This window comes from Piliocolobus tephrosceles, chromosome 12 (genome assembly GCF_002776525.5).
Source record: "Piliocolobus tephrosceles isolate RC106 chromosome 12, ASM277652v3, whole genome shotgun sequence".
NCBI lineage: Eukaryota > Metazoa > Chordata > Mammalia > Primates > Cercopithecidae > Piliocolobus > Piliocolobus tephrosceles.
This window is the reverse complement of record NC_045445.1, coordinates 19,041,115-19,063,291: the sequence shown is the minus strand read 5'-3', so window position 1 is coordinate 19,063,291 and position 22,177 is coordinate 19,041,115. Positions and strand designations below refer to the sequence as shown.

The 22,177-nt window shown below is 41.2% G+C and overlaps 1 protein-coding gene across 1 annotated transcript; it reads right to left on the bottom strand.

The window, feature by feature from the left end:
• Positions 1 to 1,353: 1,353 nt before the first annotated feature.
• ZNF75D (zinc finger protein 75D) lies at positions 1,354 to 21,893 on the bottom strand. The gene is given in 7 exon segments (XM_031936621.1): positions 1,354 to 3,368; positions 7,099 to 7,225; positions 7,562 to 7,653; positions 8,355 to 8,547; positions 9,806 to 10,335; positions 11,916 to 12,166; positions 21,771 to 21,893. Coding segments are annotated over 5 exon segments (1,476 nt in total). The 5' UTR covers positions 10,217 to 10,335; positions 11,916 to 12,166; positions 21,771 to 21,893; the 3' UTR covers positions 1,354 to 2,715.
• Between the last annotated feature and the right edge of the window lie 284 nt (positions 21,894 to 22,177).

The following is a 22,177-nucleotide window of genomic DNA, read 5'->3' as shown; positions in this document are numbered from 1 at the left end:
AAAGGCAGACTGGGCACTAATGAGTCAGCCAGGAGCCCTGATTTCTAGATCCTGTTCCACAGCCTCAGGGATAAGAATGTGCTTTTTCCTGGAGCCCTTGTATTCAAATGATGGTGGCATATCTGAACTTGGAATAACAAATCTCAATTCTCTGTTTCTGCTCAGACCCATCTAAAGGCAGTCACTTCCTGCCACTTGCCTTAAATAATTGATCTCTCAAATATAACCCATGTTCCCTGCTCTCAAACCCTGCTGATAATGATGCTAGTGTAGTTGAGGACCTGCACGATAAGCTTTGAAGGTAACAGATATTATAACAGGGGTAAGCAGCTTTGGGAAAGTGGAGTGCTCTTTTGCTGACTTGCTCTGAGGGACTTTGCTGATTCTCGTGAGTATAACTGCTGGGTCCATTATCTAGTACATCCTTGAATTTTTGAGTTTATAAAAATTCTTTATAAACTTCTTTATAAAAGCCACACGAATAAATTTATTTGAATGGTGGTATGATAGCAGCTATCCAGGATGCTAGCAAACATGAATTCACATAAAGAGAATGGAGTCCTCTGCAAGAAGTTGAATTTCCCCTTTTAGTTTCAAAGCACAATCTCAGATCCTTCTGGGTTGGGGGAGTGGTGAGGCAGTCATCGTCTCCAAGCCTTTAGGAATATAATGAGATCCTTTCCTCCCAGGTCATTTCCTCCTTTTGGCTTAGCACTTTCATTCTTTATAGTGGCCATTATATGAGGTCACCCCTTTCTTCTTTCATTTCCACTTTATTGGCTTGAGGATGCACCTAACAGCATAAATACTGTCCACAAAAATTCCATCCCTAGCCATCACCTCCCCTCCATTTTCAGGAATCTCAAGTTGAGGGTTTGTAGTATATTTTGGTTTTGTTACTCATGAACAGTATACCTAGCTGAACTGGGACATCAGTGTATTGTTTCAGGCTGACTAGAGAGGAGCACCTCTAGAACAGAATGAATGTCATGCCAGAAGGCTTCCATTCTGACCATCATTAGTGGGCCTAAAAAAACCAGCTAGAAATGATGGAAAACTCATTAATGAAGAATGCTTAAAAGCTGGGCAAGTAGACAAAGTTTATTTTCTTTTCTAAATAACTAGCTGAAGGAAGAATGAAGAAAGTTCCAAATGTTTAGGAAACACCGACTGTGGCCAATCATTGTGTCAGGCATGCTCACATGTGCGCATTTAATCCTCACAGTAGCCCTAAGAAGTAGGAATTATAACCCTCATTTTATACATTTGGAAACAGGCTTAGAATGGTCTCCTGGTGGAAAAAATATCTGAAGACGTCCATTTCAAAAAAGCAAACATTGGCCATTTCTGAGCGATTTGGTGACAAAGTTTTCTTTATTGTCTAAATTTAACATAAAACATGTCATTTTCATTACAAAGTACAATTTTATGGAATACTAAATAAACATATATAAATAAGCCTTGGCCAACATTATAAACCAGGATCTGACATAGATATAAATCCATGACTTCCAACTTCCCTTGATGTCACATTATCTTTTCTTAAGAGATAGTCACTTTGGCTAATAGGGAAAAGAAGACCAGTAACATCAGAAAACAATTTCCATCTGGCCTGGTTCTGACTGGGGTCATCACTCTAAGCCATATGTCTTACTTTGCTCTGACACTTCAGGATGTTCCCTCCTGGTATCAGCTGTGCACCAAAGCTAAAGGTTCACAAGGTTCTCCTTGCCATTCTCAGTAAATCAGTTTTGCAAAATCTCCAGGCCTTCTTGCAGAGTATTCAGGCATATAGGGTTGTACTTGATAAGCCATAAAGATGGGGCTCCCTTTAGGTCCTGCAGCAGTATGGCACCAGTTTGAAAGCCTCCATACAGTCCACATAATAATGAAAGACAGAAAATGACCATTCACCACTTACCTGTGCTTTCTACAAAACAAACAAACAAACAAAAAAAAACCAGATACCTGGATGAGGGCCGAGACTGCCTCCCTCATCATTTCATTGTATGTCTATGTTGAAACAGTCAGCAAGAGGAGAGATATCAAGTGCTTGCAAGGTCCCTAGGTCTGTTCTTACATTCAGACCTTTCCTTGCTACTTGTAATTCCTTGACAGAGACACTGTGGTAGTGGGTACTCAGGAGAGAAGCAACGAGAATGGGACAATTCTCTCAGGGCAAACATTGAATCCTCTCTTTCTGTTACAGAGTAAAGTTTCCTGAGTCCTGGCCTTGATTGTTCATGTAGATAGAATGGTAACTATTGAAATTGTCCCTAGTTTAGTAATTCTCTCTGAGCTCCCTTAAGAGGGCCGAAGTACTCTTTCCATTTCTCTTGACAAAGAATAAAGAATGAGACTAAGAGATTTGACCATCATATGTCTGTTGAGCACTTGACACTTGAAAAATGTAGATGACTGGGGCTGTGGAAGTTTTGAATAACCAGATATATACATATAGATAGATAGCTAAAGGTATTTCATCACTACATTTTCATTGTTTTTATTTATAAAATACTCCTTAAGTATCACTCTTGTGCTAGGCACAGAAGATGCAATGCTGAATAAGACAATCAGCTTAGATTCCTTTTTGTGAAGTGTGTAACATGTACCCTTCCCAAATGTTCTATTAATGACAGATACCTATCATTGGGTGCCTCATAATTTTGTATTCTTTCATCATTTCTAAAGTCAAGGTCTACATGGTAACTTCCCTCAGTCTGAAGACAGTAGACATGCTTCCCTTCTTCTGTGGAGCTTCTGGTGTCTAAGAAGGCTTGATCGCCTACTAAAGTTTCTCTTGCATATGCTACATGTATAAGGCTGCTCACCTGTGTGAGTTCTCTGGTGTTTAATAAGGTGGGAGTTCTGAATGAATCTTTTTCCACATTCATTACATTTAAAGGGCTTCTCTCCTGTGTGAATTCTTTGGTGTGTGTGTAGATTTGTGTTATGACTAAAGCTTTTCCCACACCATGAGCATCTATATGGTTTTATTCCTTGATGGGTCATGAAGTGCTTATTAAGATCTGAACTCCATCTAAACCTCTTGTCACATTGTTGACATTTATAGGGTTTCTCTCCAGTGTGAATTCTCTGGTGTTTAATAAGATCAGAGCTAACTCTGAAGCTTTTCCCACATTCCTGACATTTAAAAGGTTTCTCCCCTGTGGGGCCTTTCCCATGAAGATCCATAAGTTTTGGAAACTCTTGTTTACAAGTTGCAAGTTTCTTTCTTTTCTTCTTTGGAAAAGCTCGATGCCATTTCTGAACACTGTGTGTATCACCAGGATTTTCCCTGCCCATTGTTTTCTGGGCAATTTTCATTCTGGTCTTTTTTGATACTTTGCATCCTGATGTTTGTATTTCTGATGTAGAAACATGTAGGGAAAAAATAGGTTAGCCTGTTGCTGTGTTATTATAGATAGAAGTAAGTTTAAGAGACTTCATTCGGCTCTATATTTGAGATGCTGTTAATCTGTGACTCTACCCCCAATCTTGTCCTTGCTAGAAACATTGCTGTGCTAATTAAAGTTGAAAGGATTCTGGGCTGTAAGGAATGTGCTTTGTTAGATAAATGTTCAAAGCCTGCTTGGTTTGAAGGTCAGTACCAGTCCTTTAAATCTCAGTAAAAGAAAAACATCTGTCTCCTGCCCGATCCTGGGAAAATGTAACAGCTCCGTATATCTGTAAGCCTTACTGCTGATTTACTCCCTTATCTTTTTGGCAATAAATACTGAGGGAACTCAGAGACCGGTGCCAGTGTGGGTCCTCTGAAAGCACAGCACTGGCCCCCTGGGGCCCCGCTTTTCTTTCTCTATACTTTGTCTCTGTGTCTTTATTTCTTTTCTCAAGTCTCTCGTTTCCACCTAGCGAGAAGCACCCACAGGTGTGGAGGGGCAGGCCACCCCTTCAGAAACAGATACAGGATGATTATTTCCAGTGTCATTTTTTAGCTTTAACCCTGTCAGAATAAACAGAATAATCAACCATCTGTGTCCCAGTGCAAGAAAGCTACATAAATGGAGAGAAAAGTCAATGATGATTGCTTTAAAAGAAATACAGGAACAAGTGATTTCTGGTCCAGTCTGGACAAAATGGCATAGACCCATTTCTCCTTGATCCTCCCTGATAGGCACAACAATAAACCCATTAAGTAATACGAGATAACTAAAAGAAAATTCTTAAAATGGTAAGAAAAAGACAAACTGGTTTGGGACCCCATAACAAGAAAAATAACATAGCAGGGTGGCTTATATCCCCACACCCAACAGAAGAAGGCAATTATCAACAGAAGCCTGCCTGGGTAGGCTTACTGTTTCCTAAATGTAAAAAGAAGTACAAATAAAGCCTTGTTGATTGAACTCTGGATAAAATAGAATATGTGACTAACACCAATGTGCAGTTGGTCTTGGGCAAACATACATGATTATATAACTTTAGCACTGGAGCTGCTGGAAAGGTAAAAGCTAAATGGAGTTTCTGCTCTTCTTTACGTTTTCCATGAACTAATGACAACTTCAGAAGACTAGTAGGATTGTGTACTTTGTAGTTCAGATGGCTACATTGTTGAGCATTAACTTGCAGCATATTTCACTATATTTGTAATTTTCTATTTATTACAACTGGACAGCTCCAAACTCTTATTACTATTTAGTATCTTGTAGCTAGGTAATAGTTCACTTTTTGCTTAATTTCTGCAAGCCAATAAAAGAAAATGTATTTAAGTATCGAGATGTTCAAAGGAAAGAGTAAAAAGTATTCATGGGGGAAAAAGCTCTGTTTAACACATGTTTTATTGGATTGCATTATTAGCTGATTTCACTCACTTTATATTTGCAAAATAATTGACATTTCTAATATTTATTGAAATTGCTTAATTTGCACACCCTGTACTCTACACACAAAAAAGTATCAAATATAAGAATGAAGTTAAAATTGTGACTGATTCACTGTAGCAGCATGAATTGCCCAGCTTTTTGAAGATACAAGCTATAATATTTGTACTTCCCTATGTCTGTGCCATAAATGCTTGAAAACATTAAAGTTTTCTGGTTTTATTTTTTGTATCAAAATAATCAGTGTAAACCTTGGTTGGTCCCTGAGTTCACTGATATTTGAGGTAATGGGGACCTGCAGACATTCTGACTAGATTTACTACCATGTGCCTTTGACTACTTCTCTTTGATATAGCAAAATATTTAATTGAGAAATCACTTTATGTTACCATGGTGGATTTCCACTGTGCTACAGCCGTTTTCCTTTGGATTCCCATCAGTGGTGCTGCTCAGTGGCTTGCATATAGACTTGCTATGAAGAAATGCAGAGGCAGCCCATGCTGCCCTGTTTCAAAGTTGAACTCTTTAAGCCCTTGGGAGTGGGCTTCACCCGCTATTGCAGAGGCATTTTGCATTTGCCTGTGGCAAGAAATTCACCTTCTCAGGCCAGGCGCGGTGGCTCATGCCTGTAATCCCAGCACTTTGGGAGGCCAAGACAGGCGATCACTTAAGGTCAGGAGTTCGAGACCAGCCAAGCCAACATGGTGAAACCATGTCTCTAATAAAAGTACAAAAATTAGCCAGACATGGTGGCACACACCTGTAGTCCCAGCTACTCGGGATGCTGAGGCAGGAAAATTGCTTGAGCCTAGGAGGTGGAGGTAGGAGTGAGCCAAGATTGCACCACTGCACTCCAGCCTGGGTGACAGAGTGAGACTCTGACACACACACACACACACACACATACACACACACACACACACACAGAAATTCACCTTCTCAAACCAGTAAAATACAGACTTAATTCATAAGGACTGGAGCTACACATTAATATGTATCACTTAGAGCAAGAGCTATGTTCTAGGAACCAAATCACAATTTTCAGTCATGGAACAATATATGCCATGGCAGAAGACTTTACGTGTGATCTGCTCTATTTTCATGTGATAATTTAAACTTTGATTGCCCAGTAGTCCTTTAAGTTAACATTTCTGCTTACTGCTATTGGATTTTTGTTGCAAAAATATATTAATGACCCACATGAAACATACTAAGTGAATCATTATAAACAAAAGGGAAAAATGATTAAGAGAAAATTAAGTGACTGTGTTACACCACTTATCCCAAACCAGAGAATAAGCCATTTCAAGCAACATCTTTGAAGAGTCGTGTGGTGTGAATTGGTTTGTATATGTTGGTATGTATTTATTCACACATTCATATACACTCAAGATACAGTTGGCCTAATTATAAATGGGGGCATTGGTAAGACTTATGAAGTGTCCTCATCCTGAATTGTAATTTTCTCTTACCTGTAAAGTAAAATTTAGATCAATCCCATGTCTTTGTTAAATATATTTTTTACCAGTCCTAAATTTAGGGTTTATTTCTAACTAGATCAAAATAAATGTAAGTTGTGGAACTCATTTTGAATATGATGGATATGCTCTACATTTAAATTTCAAGAGGCAATAATACTATTGGAATTATGTGAATTCTAACTCATTTTAACAAGGCAACCTGACCTGCATAGGATCACTTGAATGTTATCTTTTTTAGGATTACACTAATATTCTTCTCACAAAAGGTCTATAAAATATTGTAGTTGGAAAAAGAATTGTATCAAAATGTTTGGAAATTAGAAACTTTTCCTTAACTTTTATCGATATTGACTTGAATTATTATTTTCTAAACTAAGAGCCATATGCCTACCTGTAAATCTTTCCACATATCATTTAAATTTTTGTATTGTTATTGTTGTTGATTTACAGATTAGTTATTAATTTGTTTGTAGAATAATGCCATTGATGTGCATGCTTTTATGTTTTTTAGAAAAGGGTGTGTTTGGATGAAAGTTAAAAAAAGTAAAATCTTCCATAGTCAAAACAAAATAATTCTATTTAGCATGCGGAAGTGTGACATGTATTTATAAAAAGCTCTCGAGGGGATCCTAATAATCCATTTATTTCCCACACATCATCAAGTTGAGAATCAGTCAGCTGTTGGAACACTGGGACTCTCTCACAGGTGTGCATTTTCCATAAGCAGAGGACATAACATATTACTTAACTTCTACACAAAGGGAAGGAAGAATCTTTACCTAGAGAGATGACAGTCTCATAGATATCCTGCATTACATCATTGTAGAGAGTCTTCTCAGGAGGATCCAATAATTGCCATTCTTCCTCAGAAAAATACACAGCCACATCTTCAAATGTCAACAAACTCTAAAGAAGAGAATGGCCTATAGTTTAGTACTTGCCACTTCAGAAGCTGTCCTACCACCCATTTCTGAATTACATGGTAGGCCAGGTGCTGAAGATGTTAACAGTACAAGATTTAGAGTAAAAAAGTGAGAAGGCAGAAAGGAAGGAGCAAAGAGGATCAGTAAATCACCTGGGAGGTGCCCAATTCCCACTGTGCCAAGCCTAGTTGCCTAGAGAATAATTGGGGCTAAAATGTCTCAAAGCACCTGCTGGACACTATGAGTCCTAGGCAGTAGGGACAAGCAGAGACAAGGCCACGGTCAAGTCACCTGAAAAAAGCCAGAAATAACAGCTCACCGGGGACTCAGGCAGGATGAGCTTAGATGTCATCTTTCAGTCTTTGGTTCTTTTCTGCTCAGAAAGGGCTAACATCTGTTGATCATGCACAGCTGTGTGTAGAAAATAGCCAGGGAAAATTTCTCTTTCCTATTTACAAACATCCCGAGCTGATTTCTAAAATACAGAACATCAGGATGCCTTCAGTAAAGATGGGTCACATTGACAAGTGTGTGTCTGGTGCCAAGAAGTGGCCATCTCATTGTAAATAAGAACCAAATATCTACCACTCATACAACCAGTTCCCCAGTTCATGAATTCTTTAGATTTCACAAAAGAAATTAATCAAAGGAAATCTCTCTCATAACATAAGCTGGGCAAGAATTGAAGGTTTGAAAATGAAGGGCTCAGGTCCTCCAGTGTACAGTAGGTAATGTGGGAGACTTTTGTTTTTTATTATTTTTTCCTAGTGCTCAATTTTCATCACATTCTGCCACTGACAGCCCATGTCTGACCCCAATTTTTCCTACAACTTGTGAGGGGGAGGTGGCCCCACCTGCCCCTGTTCCATCTTCTCCTCTCAAGTTTCAAAGGAGTAGAGTCTACAGTGTGAATAGCAGGGTTCTGTGGTTTGGATATTTCTGTCCCCCAGGCTGACCCCCACTTTCAACCACCACTGACCCACTATACTCCCACATGGGAGACATTATAGCTGCTAGCATGGCTGGCCACCTGGAAAATTCCCATGGCATTCTAGGTGAACTAATTACCATCACAGCTCCCAGGAGAAGACAATTATGATGAAGCTCCTCACCTCTTTCATATACAGGCTGGGTTTCTTTGTGAGTGTTCCAGCCCAGCTGTTCTTGTAGTACCCGGTATGTATTCCAATATTCTTTCTGGAACACACCCATTGGTTGGGGCTTTGCTGGCTTCCACTTGAAGCCTGGGGCCACTGCTGTTCCTCCCAAGAGCACTGCCTCCTTTCCCAGCTCATGGGCTGTGACCTAGAAATAATCCCCATCCTCATTAGCACAGAACTTACTTTTGGTTTTGGGGTGGTAGTGGAGGGAGGAACAAGAGCAGAGCCCAGATTTGGGGAGTGCATGACATTAGAGAAGTAATAAAAAGAATGAAGAGTGCCACTATGTTCTCATAAAGAACTATACTCAAAATCTGGGATAATTAGGATAAAATAGAAAAAGCTGTGACTACTGCAGATCCCCCCCCCCATCCCTCAACCCAGTGGCCCCCACCCCGATGCACAGAGCCCTGGCTCCAGCCACTAGCAAAGTTGGGTGGGCAGCCTGTTCCCCTGCTGGGGAACTTTCACTGGTTTGCTTTCCTGACTTGGATCCTTGTTTTAGTGAATTTTTATCTTTTGGTTTTCTGTAAAAGAAAAGGAATCGAGTAAAAAAAGCTTTCCTGTTAGCCAGTTTCCAATCATCCAGGAAAGAATTTCACAGGGAACGAAGATGGATGGAAGAATAAATGGGGAGAAGAGTTGGGCTCCAATCTCTCTTCACATGATTTGGTAGTAATAAGACACCAAAAATATGCCCTGCCCTGGATTTTTCAAGGTAGGCTCCTGAAAAAAGGAAGTGTGCTGCCATCTGCCAAGGACAAACCTTGGTTTCCCATTCACCAGCAGGGCCAACAACAAGCCACTAAGTGAGGGCAATGGAGGCTCTTTCCTTCCAGCCCAGAGATGTGTGTTCCTGCTACAGAAGATACTACCCCTCAGCATCCTGATTCCCTCCACTTCTCTCTTGACAATTGTCTTCTTTCCATATCCTTGTTTCCTTTTTTTCTTTCCATTTTGTTCTTTTTCTTTGCAGTCTCCCCAGAGCCTCTTGATTCATACTTCTGTTTGCTAACCTCTCTCTCCTTTGGTCTCTGTAAGTGCTGCCTATCTTGTGGATCTTCTCCCCTTTCCCAACTCTTTCTTGCCCTTTATTTCTCTGTTTCTAAGAACTCAACTGTTTTTTCCTTGCCCGTGCCAGACTAGGCCCACCACCATCCATTCACCCTGGCCCTAGAGAAGACAAAATGCATTTATTTCCTCTAAGACCAGGAAAGGCTCTGCTAGGAATTTTGAAACCTGTGGACTGACTATTGCTGCATGTATGTCATTTTAGATCCTTGCTAGCTGTCCTAAATGAGCAACAGAAGAGCAACTTAATCTAGTTCTCTGATAACTCTTCCATTCTGATATATTCACTTTTATCCTACTTCATTGTACATGTAGGGAATCTTTCCTCTTACCTCATTCTTTGTTCCATCAGGCTCCCTCTGCAAGAATTCCACCAGGACCAGAGCCTGTTTGACATTCTGTGGATGATGCTTCTGCACCCAGTTCTGGGTTTCCTTGGGCAGAATGCTCAGGAACTGCTCTAACACCAGCATTTCCAAGATCTGCTCTTTTGAATGGATCTCTGGCCTCAGCCACTGATGGCATAATTTCTGAAGTTGGCTGATAGTCTCAAGCGGTCCAGTTGCTTCATGATAACGGAAGCTCCAGAAGTGCCTGCAAGCGCTCTCAGGACCAAGACTCTCTATATTTGCGCTGTATTTCTTACTCTGACTGGAGTTCTCTTTCACAGACCCACTAGTCTCCCACATAGCCCCCATCTGGGGGTTTGAGCATGAATCCGCCTTCAGCTCTCTCATCGTCATTTGCTCTAGGAACAGTTTTACTCTTGTGTGTGACACTGACACCCACCTGGTACCACCTTTGACAAATGAGGGTGCATCAGGTTTGGTACCAAATCAATGAATTGTTCTTCCCAAGAGCACTGAGGGAGAGCAGAAGAAAAGTACATGTCAAGAAGAAAACCACATGACACATATTTACTTGCTATTTATTATAAGAGGAAAATGAAGAGAGAAGTTCCTGTCTCGCTTCTCCTCTAAAATCAACTGTCAAGAATTGGAACATTCATGATGTTAGATTACTCAGAAGGTAAGTTTCTCTCCTTTTCTTTGTTTTTCAACTTTGAAACAAAGCACAGCTAAGAGAAGACAAATGCCAATCAATGTATTTCCTGGCTTTTTTTTTTTTTTTTTTAACAGTTGAGGAAAGATTGGTGGGTGAGAAAACTGGCACCAATTGGCCAAAAGGAGCTTTGAGATTATCCAATACTTAATCTGTAGGTTTCCTGTCCTATATTGGCAAATAGGGCCTATTTGAGTTTCTTGAAACTTTAACAGATCATCCCAATCATTTTTCTTTAGTCAGAGGAAAAATAGTTTCTATACCCCTTCATCTCACTTAGACTGAAGCCTTTACTAAATGGAACTCTTAACATTCCCTTTTATACTGTATCAATGCTGGTAGGAGAACTGAGACAGCAAGATCAGAGTAGAAGTAATAGAGAAAAAGTAAGCAAATGTCCCCCCGCTAAGCAAGCAGATCATCAACATTTGATGTGGCAGGGTGTAGTACTTCTTTGAAAGACTTACAAAGGGCACTGCACAGGTTTGTACTTGTGTATTAAATCTTTTGTTTACTTTAACTGGAAAACTTTACAGATGGCCTTCCTTTACATATATACAAATGTCAGGTGGTTAAAAACAAAAACAAAAGAGAGATGGTGATGATTAAGGTTCTTCATAGACGGGAAGGGTCCTAGTAATGGTAACCTTTCTCCTGACTTAACATGTCCTCAGAACTGATTTTCCCTGAGGTGATCCAGCAGAAACAGCAACAAAATTCTTTCAAGGATGCCACAGGTATTCAAAATAATGGTTGGCTCCTTGCTGACCATTCAGGCTCAGGAGGTACAGGAACACTTCGTGTGTGTGTGTGTGTGTGTGTGTGTGTGTGTGTGTGTGTGTGTGTGTGGCGGGGGGTTTGTGTGTATATATGTATATTTGTCAGCAGAAGCCATTGTCTTTAATGTTGAAATTACCCTTTCTTTAGTGTTATGTTCATAAGCCATCAAAAACCAGGAAGTTTCGCTGGGTGTGGTGGTAGACATTACTGCCCCAAATCCCCATCTCTGATTCACTACGACTTCTAGATCAACCACAGGGGTGCCCACAAGAACTCTGAATGTGGGCAGCCTTTGAGTGTGATTCACTAGCATCCCTGGGTTATATTTGTACATCCGGTAGAAAGAAGTTGCTTCCGTAGGTAAGAAGTGGCTGTAGGAGCCTGTGGTCAGGCGGCCTCGCTGTGGACAAGTCCCACCAGCTCTCCAGCCGATCTGCCGCCTGCCAGTGGCGCCACTGCCTACTGAAAAATACTGTATCACATACCCCACCCCCATTCCTCGCTACACAGCAGCCCCAAAGGCTGCAACTGGCAGGAGTGGCCGGTATTTCTCAGGACATCGCCAGTCGAATCTAAAGAGAAAATCAGCTTCTCGGTTACCTTCAGTCAGCTCTGGCTTCCCCAGAGGCCACTTTCCTCTTCCTCCGCTCGACTGCGCCTCTGTGGCCACGCCTCCCTGCTCTGGGTAGCAAAGCTCTCAGCTGCTGCGCGAATGTCAGGAAAGCGCAGGATGCCTGGCGAGTGAAGCTCCAAGATTTGGGGAGTCTTGGAATATCAGTTCCCTCATTCGATCCCTCCACCTCCTGAACACCTGACCCCGACTCACTCTTCCAGGGTCGAGGTCTGTGGACCTGAACCGGAATCAACCAGAAAATGAAAGATGCATTTCCGGTGGCTTTGTGACAGCTACGCCCAGCCATCCCCCTCCCTCTACCTGCGAAGTCTCAGCCTAGCCAAGTTAGGAACTGTCCCGGGGGTGCTTTCCATCCCAGAAGAACCAACCTCCTGCTCCAGTTAGGTCCTGGGTACAAGAAAGAGTTAATGCTACCGGGTCTCTAGCCCTGCTAGAAGCCTAGAGAAGCCCCTCAAATGGCTCTTCCCTGGGAGCCATGTAGCTTAGAGACTCCTGGTGCCAAGGTCTCCTATCCCTGATTTACCAGGTATTGTGCATCCAGATTGTTCCTGCTGGCTTCCCAGAGGCTGGCAGCCCATTCTACTAGGAGCCTCACCCAGTAAAGGTTGCCACCACAAAGGTCTAGGGGCCACAGAAGAGTGGCTCACAAAGTCAGAACCACTTCAGCACTCTTGTGGGCAGAGCTGTGTACTGGGCCTTCCTGAGTCTCAGCCAGAGAGAGCTCCAGCTGTAGTCACTAGACTTATCAAAAGCCTCTTTGAATAAAAGGCAGTTTGGTCCTGGTCAAGCCTCTCGTTAGATCAGAAACAACAGCCCCCTATATTTTCAAAACCATATTCTAGTTATCAGACACATGCTCCCCAACGGTTATCTTGTTTTACTCTTGTTAGGTAGATTTTAACCTTTTGAGATAGGTCCCATTTATACTTCTCTTTGACATATAAATAATTTGAAATGGTATGACATGACTTCACCTACTACTTCATGTTCCAGGTCACATAGATTACCGGTGGCAGATTTTAGCCAGGACTTTAGGTATCCTGTTGTCATATCCTGTCATTTTTTTCTACTACATTATGCTTTCCCTGGAGGACAGAAATCTTGCTTCCATCTTTATCTCCTGCAGTGCTCAGCATAGTTCTCTGGGTAAGGTAAGTATTTCATATTTACAGAATCATCTTTCTAAAAAGCCGAATATCTTGGGTTGTCAGTATTCTCCAAGTTTTCAGTATTTACCAAGTGTTGAGCCATTTGGACAAAAATTGCCAATGTGAATCTAACAGGAGAAACTGGGTGTAGCTTAGTTTTACAATGGGGATGAAACTGACATATTTTGGAAGCCAGTGTGAAAACCAACTCAGACAAGCCAAAGAGATGTCTGCATGTCCAGGAGGAAAATAAAAAGCACCTGTCTGACTTTTTATATATAAATGCAGATGACACTAAGTTAAAGTCAATCATCATTCAAAATCGAAGCTCCCCAAAGGTATGTAAAAGGACACAGTGCATTATCTATGATATATAAACTTAGTAAAAATGTTTGGCTCACCAGAGCATTGTCTTCAGAATGGTTCTTTCAAAACTATATTCCGCAAGTCAGGCATTTTCAACATAATATTTTATAACTCAATGAAGAGGAAGTCAGGGCACTGTGACTTCTATATAATTCCCAGACTTACATTTCAATGAATCACTAACCAGTGAGGATGGTCAGATAAAAGTCATTTTCTGTCCCCTAAACACTTCAACCTTGATTCACCCAATAAATCAAGGTGTGATCTTGAGCTGCAAACAACTTTATAGGTGGAAGCAACTCAAAGAGAATACTGTAATTTTGAATAAGGTCATGATGAGCAAGATAAAGAAGGAAAAAGAGTTTCCGAAGTTAAACCTACAACCCAAGAACGCGTGATTTTTAAGTGAGCAAAGTTGAGATGGAGTAAAACAAACAACTATAGCAAATACCTAAGATGTCTTTATAGAAAGGAATCTGAAAATGATGAAGGTTTAACCAGTAAACATTTTTTGTGGTCTGGAAACTGGAAGACTGACATCAGGGTGCCAGCATGGTTGTTGGATTTATGGTAAGGGTCTTCTTCCTAGTCATGTCTTCACAAGGCCTTTTCATGGTGTATATATGCAAAGAGACAGACTGAGATCCGATGTCTTTTCTTATTTTTTCCATAAGGACATTAATCCCATCATGGAGGCTCCATACTAATGACCCCATCTAAACCTGATTACCTGCCAAAGGCCCCACCTCCAAATACCATCACATTGGGGATTACAGATTCCACCTAGGAGTTTTGGGTGTACACATTCAGCCAATAGCAGCATAGAGGAGGAAAAATATAGATCAATTTTTGAGAAATATGGAAAACTGGAAACCAACTTAGAAGAAGATAGGATATAAATGAGAATGAAGAAAAGGGTTACCTTCCCCCACCCTCAAATTTGTGATTACAAAGGAAGTTGTTCAAAAAAAGAGGAGAGACTGATGAAGAACAACAACAGATGGCTAAATTTAAATGATGTGCTGTGAGACAGAGGTTGGACAACCTCACTGATTTTTTTTTGATTCTACAACTGAATTTTAAAGGTTTCATTTCATGCTGAAGGAGATGCAACAAGTAATAAAGAACAGTTTCAGAGTAGATTCAATTCTAAAATTGTTAGCTTTCAAAATCAAGGCTTCACAACAGTGAGTTGTTAAACATGACTTTGATTTCTGGTTCTAGAAATTAGAATTTTTTAAACTGCTAAATTATGATATAATTCATGAATTACATCATTTAAAGTATTCTAAATAACAGTGTTTTTTAAATATACTCAAAGAGTTGAGTAACCAACATGGCAATCAATTATAGAATATTTACCTCACCCCCCCAAAAATATTGAACCATGCAGCTTTAACTTCTCATTTCCTGTCATCCCCCACCTCCCAATCAGCACCAACCCTAGGCAACCACTGATCTACATTTTTTCTCTATACATTTCCCTATCCTGGATATTTCATATAAATGGAATCATATTATATGTGATCTTTTGTGTCTCCATTCTTTCCTTAAGCATAATGGTTTCAAGCTTCATCCATATTGTAGCATATGTCATTACTTCATTCTTTTTTACTGCTGAATAATATGCCATTGTGTGGATATATGACATTTTGTTTATCCATTCATTGGTTAATTGGTATTTGAATTTTTTCAATTTTTGACTATTATGTATAATGCTGCTATGAACATTTGTGTACAAATTTTGTGTGGACATATATTTTTATTTATTTTACATATATTTGTAGTGGTATAATTGCTAGACCGTATGTCAACTTAATGTTTAAACATTTGAGGAGCTGCCAGACTATTTTCCAAAGGGACCACACCATTTTACATTCCCCCCAGTACTGTGTGAGGGTTCTAATTTCTCTACATTCTTGCTAACACTTGTTATTATATGCCTTTTTAAATTATATCCATCTTAGTGAGTGTATCGTGACATCTCATTGTGCTTTGATTTGCATTTCCCTTATAATTAATGACATTGAGCATATTTTCTTGTGCTTATTAGCCATTTGTATATTTTCTTTGGAGAAACTTTTTTCAGATCCTTTGCTCATTTTTAATTGTTATTTGTCTTTTATTATTGAGTTGTAATCATTGTTTATATATTCTAGACACAAGCCAGACATATAATTTGCACATTTTTCTTCCATTCTGTGGGTTAACTTTCAACATTCTTGATGGTGTCCTTTGCTGCACAAAATATTTTAATTTTGTAATGTCCAGTTGATCTATTTTTTCTTTGGTTTCTTATGTCACATCTGAAAAAACAGCCACCTAATCCAAGGGCACAAACATTTACACCTGTGTTTTCTTTTAGACATTTTATAGTGTTAGCCCCTAATTTATTTAGATCTTTCATCCATTTTGAGTTAATTTTTGTGTATGATATAAGATAGAGGTACAACTTCTTTCTTTTGCATATGGATATTCACTTGACCTAGCATAATTTGTTGAAAGACTATTTTTTCCCTATTAAATTGTTTTGGCACCCTTGGTGAAAATCAGTTAACTCAAGGTGTATGGCTTTGTTTCTGAACTCTCAATTCTATTCTATTGTTCTAAATGTCTAGCCTTATGCAAATACCACACTGTCTGGATTATTGTTGCTTTGTAGTAAGTTTTGAAATTACAAAATATGAATCTTACATCTTTGTTCTTCTTTTTCAAGATTGCTTTAGACTCTGGGTCCCTTGAATTTACATATGAATTTTAGGATAAATAGGTCAGTTTCTGCAAATAAGTCATCTGAGAATACCATATTAATGTGGTATTCAGTGTTCAATTTTCTTTATGCAGCAGAATATCACAGCTGAACAAAAAATGATCAAAAGTTGGCTCTTTCTCATACAAAGAAGCAGAAGAAGGAAATAAACTGAATGTTATAAAGCTTCCCCTTGCCCCTGCATTTTTTTCCAGGCATAAAGTGATGGGACAAAGCAGGAAGCATTCATACTTGGAAATCAACAGCTCAGGGCCAAATGGACCCTATGCAAAAGGGGAAAGTCAGGAGTGGACCTTCACTGTGTCAACTTAAAAATCACACAATTTGGCCAGGCACGGTGGCTCACGCCTGTAATCCTAGCACTTTGGGAGGCCAAGGCTGGCGGATCATGAGGTCAGGAGATCGAGACCATCCTGGCTAACATGGTGAAACCCCATCTCTACTAAAAATACACAAAATTAGCTGGGTGTGGTGGCACATGCCTGTAGTACCAGCTACTCGGGAGGTTGAGGCAGGAGAATCACTTGAATCCAGGAGGCAGAGGTTGCAGTGAGCCAAGATTGCAGCACTGCACTCCAGCCTGGGCGACAGAGTAAGACTCCATCTCATAAACACACACACACACACACACACAATTTATCCATTTAGAAAGAAGGACTTTATTTCTTAAGTAGGGGATGACAACCTGCAGGAGAGAAGTGCAGCCTCTGACTGAAAACAAAAAGCAAACACTTTGAGGGAGGGAAGGATGAGGCAGGGCTTTATGCTGAACCATATGCACATTTGGTTGGCCAAGCATAAATATCCAACAAGTGTATTAGTCTGTTTTCACACTGCAATAAAGAAATACCTGAGACTGGGTAATTTATAAAGGAAAGAGGTTTAATTGACTCACAGTTCCACATGGCTGGGGAGGCCTCAGGAAACTTACCATCATGACAGAATGTGAAGGGGAAGCAGGCACCTTATTCACAAGGTGGCAAGAGAGAAGTGAGAATGCAGGAAAAACTGCCATTTATAAAACTGTCAGATAAGAACTCACTCACTATCATGAGAACAGCGTGGGGGAAACCATCCCCATGATCCAATCACTTCCCTCCCTCAACATATGGGGATTACAGGTCCCTCCCTCGACATGTGGGGAATACAATTCAGGATGAGATTTGGGTGGGAACACAGAGCCAAACCATATCATTCCACTCCTGGCCCCTCCCAAATCTCATGTCCTCACATTTCAAAACACAATCATGCCTTCCCAATAGTCCCCCAAAGTCTTCATTCATTCCAGCGTTAACTCAAAAGTCCAAATCCAAAGTCTCATCCGAGACAAGACAAAATCAAAAGAAAATGCATTACTTCCAAGATACCATGGGGATATAGGCACTGGATAAATGCTTCCATTCCCAATGGGAGAAATTGGCCAAAACAAAGGGTCTACAGGCCCCATGCAAGACCCAAACACAGTGGAGTAGTCATTAAATCTCAAAGCTCTGAAATAATCTCCTTTAACTCCATGTCTCACATCCAGGGCATGCTAATGAAAGGGGTAGTCTCCCATGGCCTTGGGCAGCCCCTTCACAGGCTGGCCTTGAGTGCCTGCAGCTTTTCCAGGCACACGGTACAAGCTGTTGGTGGATCTACTATTCTGGAATCTGGAGGATGGTGGCCCTCTTCTCACAGCTCCACTAGGCAGTACCCCAGTGGGGACTCTGTGTGGGGGCTCCAACCCCACATTTCCCTTCTGCACTGCCCTAGCAGAGGTTCTCCATGATGGCTCTGATCCTGAATTAGACTTCTGCCTGGATATCCAGGTATTTCCATACATCCTCTGAAATTTAGGTGGAGGTTCCCAAACCTCAGTTCTTGACTTCTGTACACCCACAGGTCCAACACCACGTGGAAGCTGCCAAGGCTTGGGGCTTGTACCCTCTGAAGCAATGGCTCAAGCTGTAACTTGGCCCCTTTTACCCCTGGCTGGAGTGGCTGGGAGCTATGAATATTCATGAAGGGGGGATATGTGCATGTGGGATAAACAAACACATATATTACACACATCTCATGTTCACTTTGGGGCAGAGACTTAACATTTAAATACATTATATTTAGGCCCTATACATCAAAGGTGAAGCAAGGATATGAAGGCATTCAGTGTGCAGCCTTAATCTGGCCAGAATCAGTTCATGTTCAGTGGTCTCTTATCAGGAGAGAACTATTGAAATCCGACTCTTGTCCAATAAAAGCTGTAGTTATGGCTTGTGGAACAGGTGAGTGGAGGTCAGTAAGCCAGCAAGTGAGTGAACTGCAATTGTTTCAATATTGCTTATCTCTAGGGCAGTGCTTGTTTAGCTGCTAGAGAGAAAGAAAAGTTTTGTGGCAATGAGAACATACTTTATTCTTTAGGTGTAGCAGAGCGGGAATTAACCTTTGACTGGCATGGCCTTAGGCTTTGTTTATAATTTGGCATCTTATTGCCACAAAGAGTGCATTTAATTAGTCTTGTGATCTCTATTTGAACAGTAACGGTGGTCAGTTGTGATCTAAATCACAAAAGGAAGGGAGTATAATATGGTAGTGTGTGCAAAGTTTTGCATAGGTCAGGGATGGGCTAGCCAACTGTCAAGCTGGAGCAGATTAATGGTCCCCAGATGCCCACCAGCAATGGTCAGGTGCCTATACTCAGGGATACACAAGTATAGAAGTTTCCCAGGAATATACTTAAGTATAGCCTCTTTCTAAGCCCCTACAGCCCGCATTGCTGTAAACAGGGACTATGCCTGGTCTAATTCAACTCTTTTAAAGCTAATCGAGAAGACAAGCAGTTGGGCTCCTTAAACAGAACAGAAGGCCCCAGTCACCTAACATAATGCTCAAAGAGAGCAGCCAGAAGTTGTTGTAGCTTCTCGGCATTTCATCAATAATCACTGATTTGTAAGACTGGAGATAGAAGAAAAACAAAAAGCAACACCAGTGGAGCTGGGCATTGCAAGTCCCATCTGAACTGCGACAAAAAGGACTCATTACTAGACTCCCAACACAAGCTTGAGAAGGCCATCTGTGGCTGCCAGTGGCTATGTTAGTGCTGAAATGGATCACCATCCAGAACAGCATTTCCAAGAACCCCTGGGGATAGGGGCACCCACTACGGGGACAGTATACTGAGCGTGGACCTGGATGAGCATAGGTGGGTGGGAGCAAGCTAACCAGCAACTCATCCCATTCCATAGAGAATATAATGATAGGAACATGAATAAAGTTCCAGCTGCTGTGGGAGACCTGGAGAGGAGGAGGTTTGTATTCCACATGCTGAGGAACCTCTCAACAAGAGGTGAGACACTGCAACTTGGGCCCCTGCAGCCTGAATGGTAAGAATAGAGTTTCTGACAAATGCAGCCCAAGATCTCCACAAAACCCCAGGGAGAGACCTGTGCCCAAAACCCAGCATGGTACATCTGCAAGCAGGACACACTACAAAAATTCTGCCTTCTTTTCCCCAGTGGGAAGATTTTGATGTCTACAATGCAAATGTTCCCTCCATGGCTAACCATGCATCTCACAACTCTCTGGGACAGAGGTCCTACAACCAGTTTACAATTAAAATTGATAATTGATAAAACATTTAAAACATGCTACCTATAGAAGGAAATGTAGCTCCAGTACAATGAAGATTTTCACAAACGGTGAATATTGACCTAGTTAAGGAACAGACAGTGCCAAAAAGATTCTGACACTGACTTACATGTTTAGACTCCGGCCCTGCAGAACTAAGTCTCACCTTTGCATCTACAGGGCTGCTTATGGCAACTGCCATGACTCTCTGCCTTGGGGGCTTTTTATCTTACCCTTAGAGCATGCTGGACTTGACCCAAGGCCAACTGGAGGTGACAGATTTATATCACCCCTGGGGGAAGTCCTTTAAGAAGTATGGTTGGGTATTTGGTGGCTAAATACCCTCAAGACTTCTCATCCTACCCTTGGGATGAATGTCAGGTGTGTGTTCGACACAGTCGCCCATAGGATCCCCCTGAGAATTAGCTCAAATTACCCACACTGGTAACCTGTTAGATTATTCTTGCCACTTAATTGGCTGCATTCCTTCTACATATCACAACACCCCTACCAGCGCCATCTGAGAATCCCTCCTACTTAGGCACTTTCTATTCATAAGTGTGCCTCAGGATCTATTTTTAGAGAACGCACATCTGAACACCTTGTATGCTAATTTACCCTCACACTTGAATGTCTGGCAAGAAGTAGAATTGTAGGCTCAAAGTTTTTTTGCACCAACAGCTGAAAGATGATTCTTTCTTTCCTAGGCATTTCTGGTTACCTCATTAGCTCCCTCTCTCTTTTTCTCAACTGAAAAAGTACATCTCTTGAGAGAATTCCCTCCCCACTCTGCAAGCCACTCTCATTTTAAATTTATTTGATTATACCGTCTACCCACTCCCTCCCCCAAACTTCAAGGGAGACGAATTGAGACCTCTAAGTGGACTCCTTAAAGTCACCTCCCTCCAGAAATTTAGGGCTGCAGGGCTTCTCCACGTGTCCACTCAGTCGTCCTTCCACCTTCTCTAAACAGGGCCTCTCTTGAATCCAACACTCCCAGACTCTGCAATGTTAGTAAACACCCTCTCAAAGGGAAGTAGCTAGAGTTCATCTGCTATGGTCTCAGGTAGCACAGAGACAGGTGAGAAGTTAAGAAATCATGTGAACAAAAGGCACATCCAACCAAAACCAGTGAGAAAACAGCTTCCATTTGTAATAGTTGCATTAGGGGAAGGATTTATTGCCAGTGTGCAGGCAAGCCACGTCTCCTCATAATAGTCATTTTAGTTCCTCATGAGAACCCCACTATAAAAATCACAAAGCCCTGTCCTCACCATTATCCCTCTGACAGCCTGGAAAATCCATGTCCTGCAACTAGACAATACCCACCTGGGTCACACTTTCATGGTAACAATATAGTTATTCTAGATCAGATACTTGGAAGGGAATACGGCTTGAGACATATGCATATGTCTCAACAAACAGGTCCAGTTTTAGCATAAGATTTTCCAAGGCATTAAAAGCCCACCTGCATCCCAGGTCCACAGAATAAAAGTGTGGAGTTCCACTGCTCTGAGCTTTGGGAGGGGGTTACACAGTTGTGCGAGACACAGCAGTGTTTAACTGCAGTGTTTAATTTCTGCAACTAAACCCTCCATTTACATGAACTGTGTATTACAGAGGGAGTAATTGCAGAGTCATGACAAAGACTGGATGCAGAGATTGACAAGCAAGTGGGAAATTCGATCTAAGACTAATTCCCTGATTGGAACATGGAGGACAAAGTTACTGATCACTACCCAGGGAACCTGGCAAGATGCAGTGGGTGCTGTTAATCTACACAAAGGAGAAATTTTAATGAAGGGATTTTGCACAAGTCAGGGACAAGCTCTGAGGCCAGGATAGCTGAATGTTTCATCCAGGAACGAGACATATAGATGGCACACAGCCACAGGATATACCTACTTCCTCTCCCAGCAAATTCCACTTACCCTATTCTGCCTTGAGCCAGAGGAAGCCAGGTGATGGTTGCCAGCATTTGAATCTTGCAGACTGTTGGCATTAGGTTCTGAGAGCAGTCATGAATAATCATAGTAACCTTGACTTCACTTGGTTCTCAACCAATCAGGCCCTGGGATTCAGGGAAAAAGAGAGAGTGTGCTAAGGAAAGAAGTCATGTTTCCTCTCACTGCTACTTGGTTTGATACTTGTCACCTCACCCTTGATGAGCCAATCAGAAATTTTTCCTGATAATTTGGAGTTTGGAACTAGATCCCAAAACTCAAGTGATTTTCCTCTAAGTTTCATTACTGCCATTTCTGTATAGAGAACATTATTTAGAATACCTACTATTGAGTTCTGTTGAGCTACCCTTGTTTCTGTCCTTGTGAAACATGTT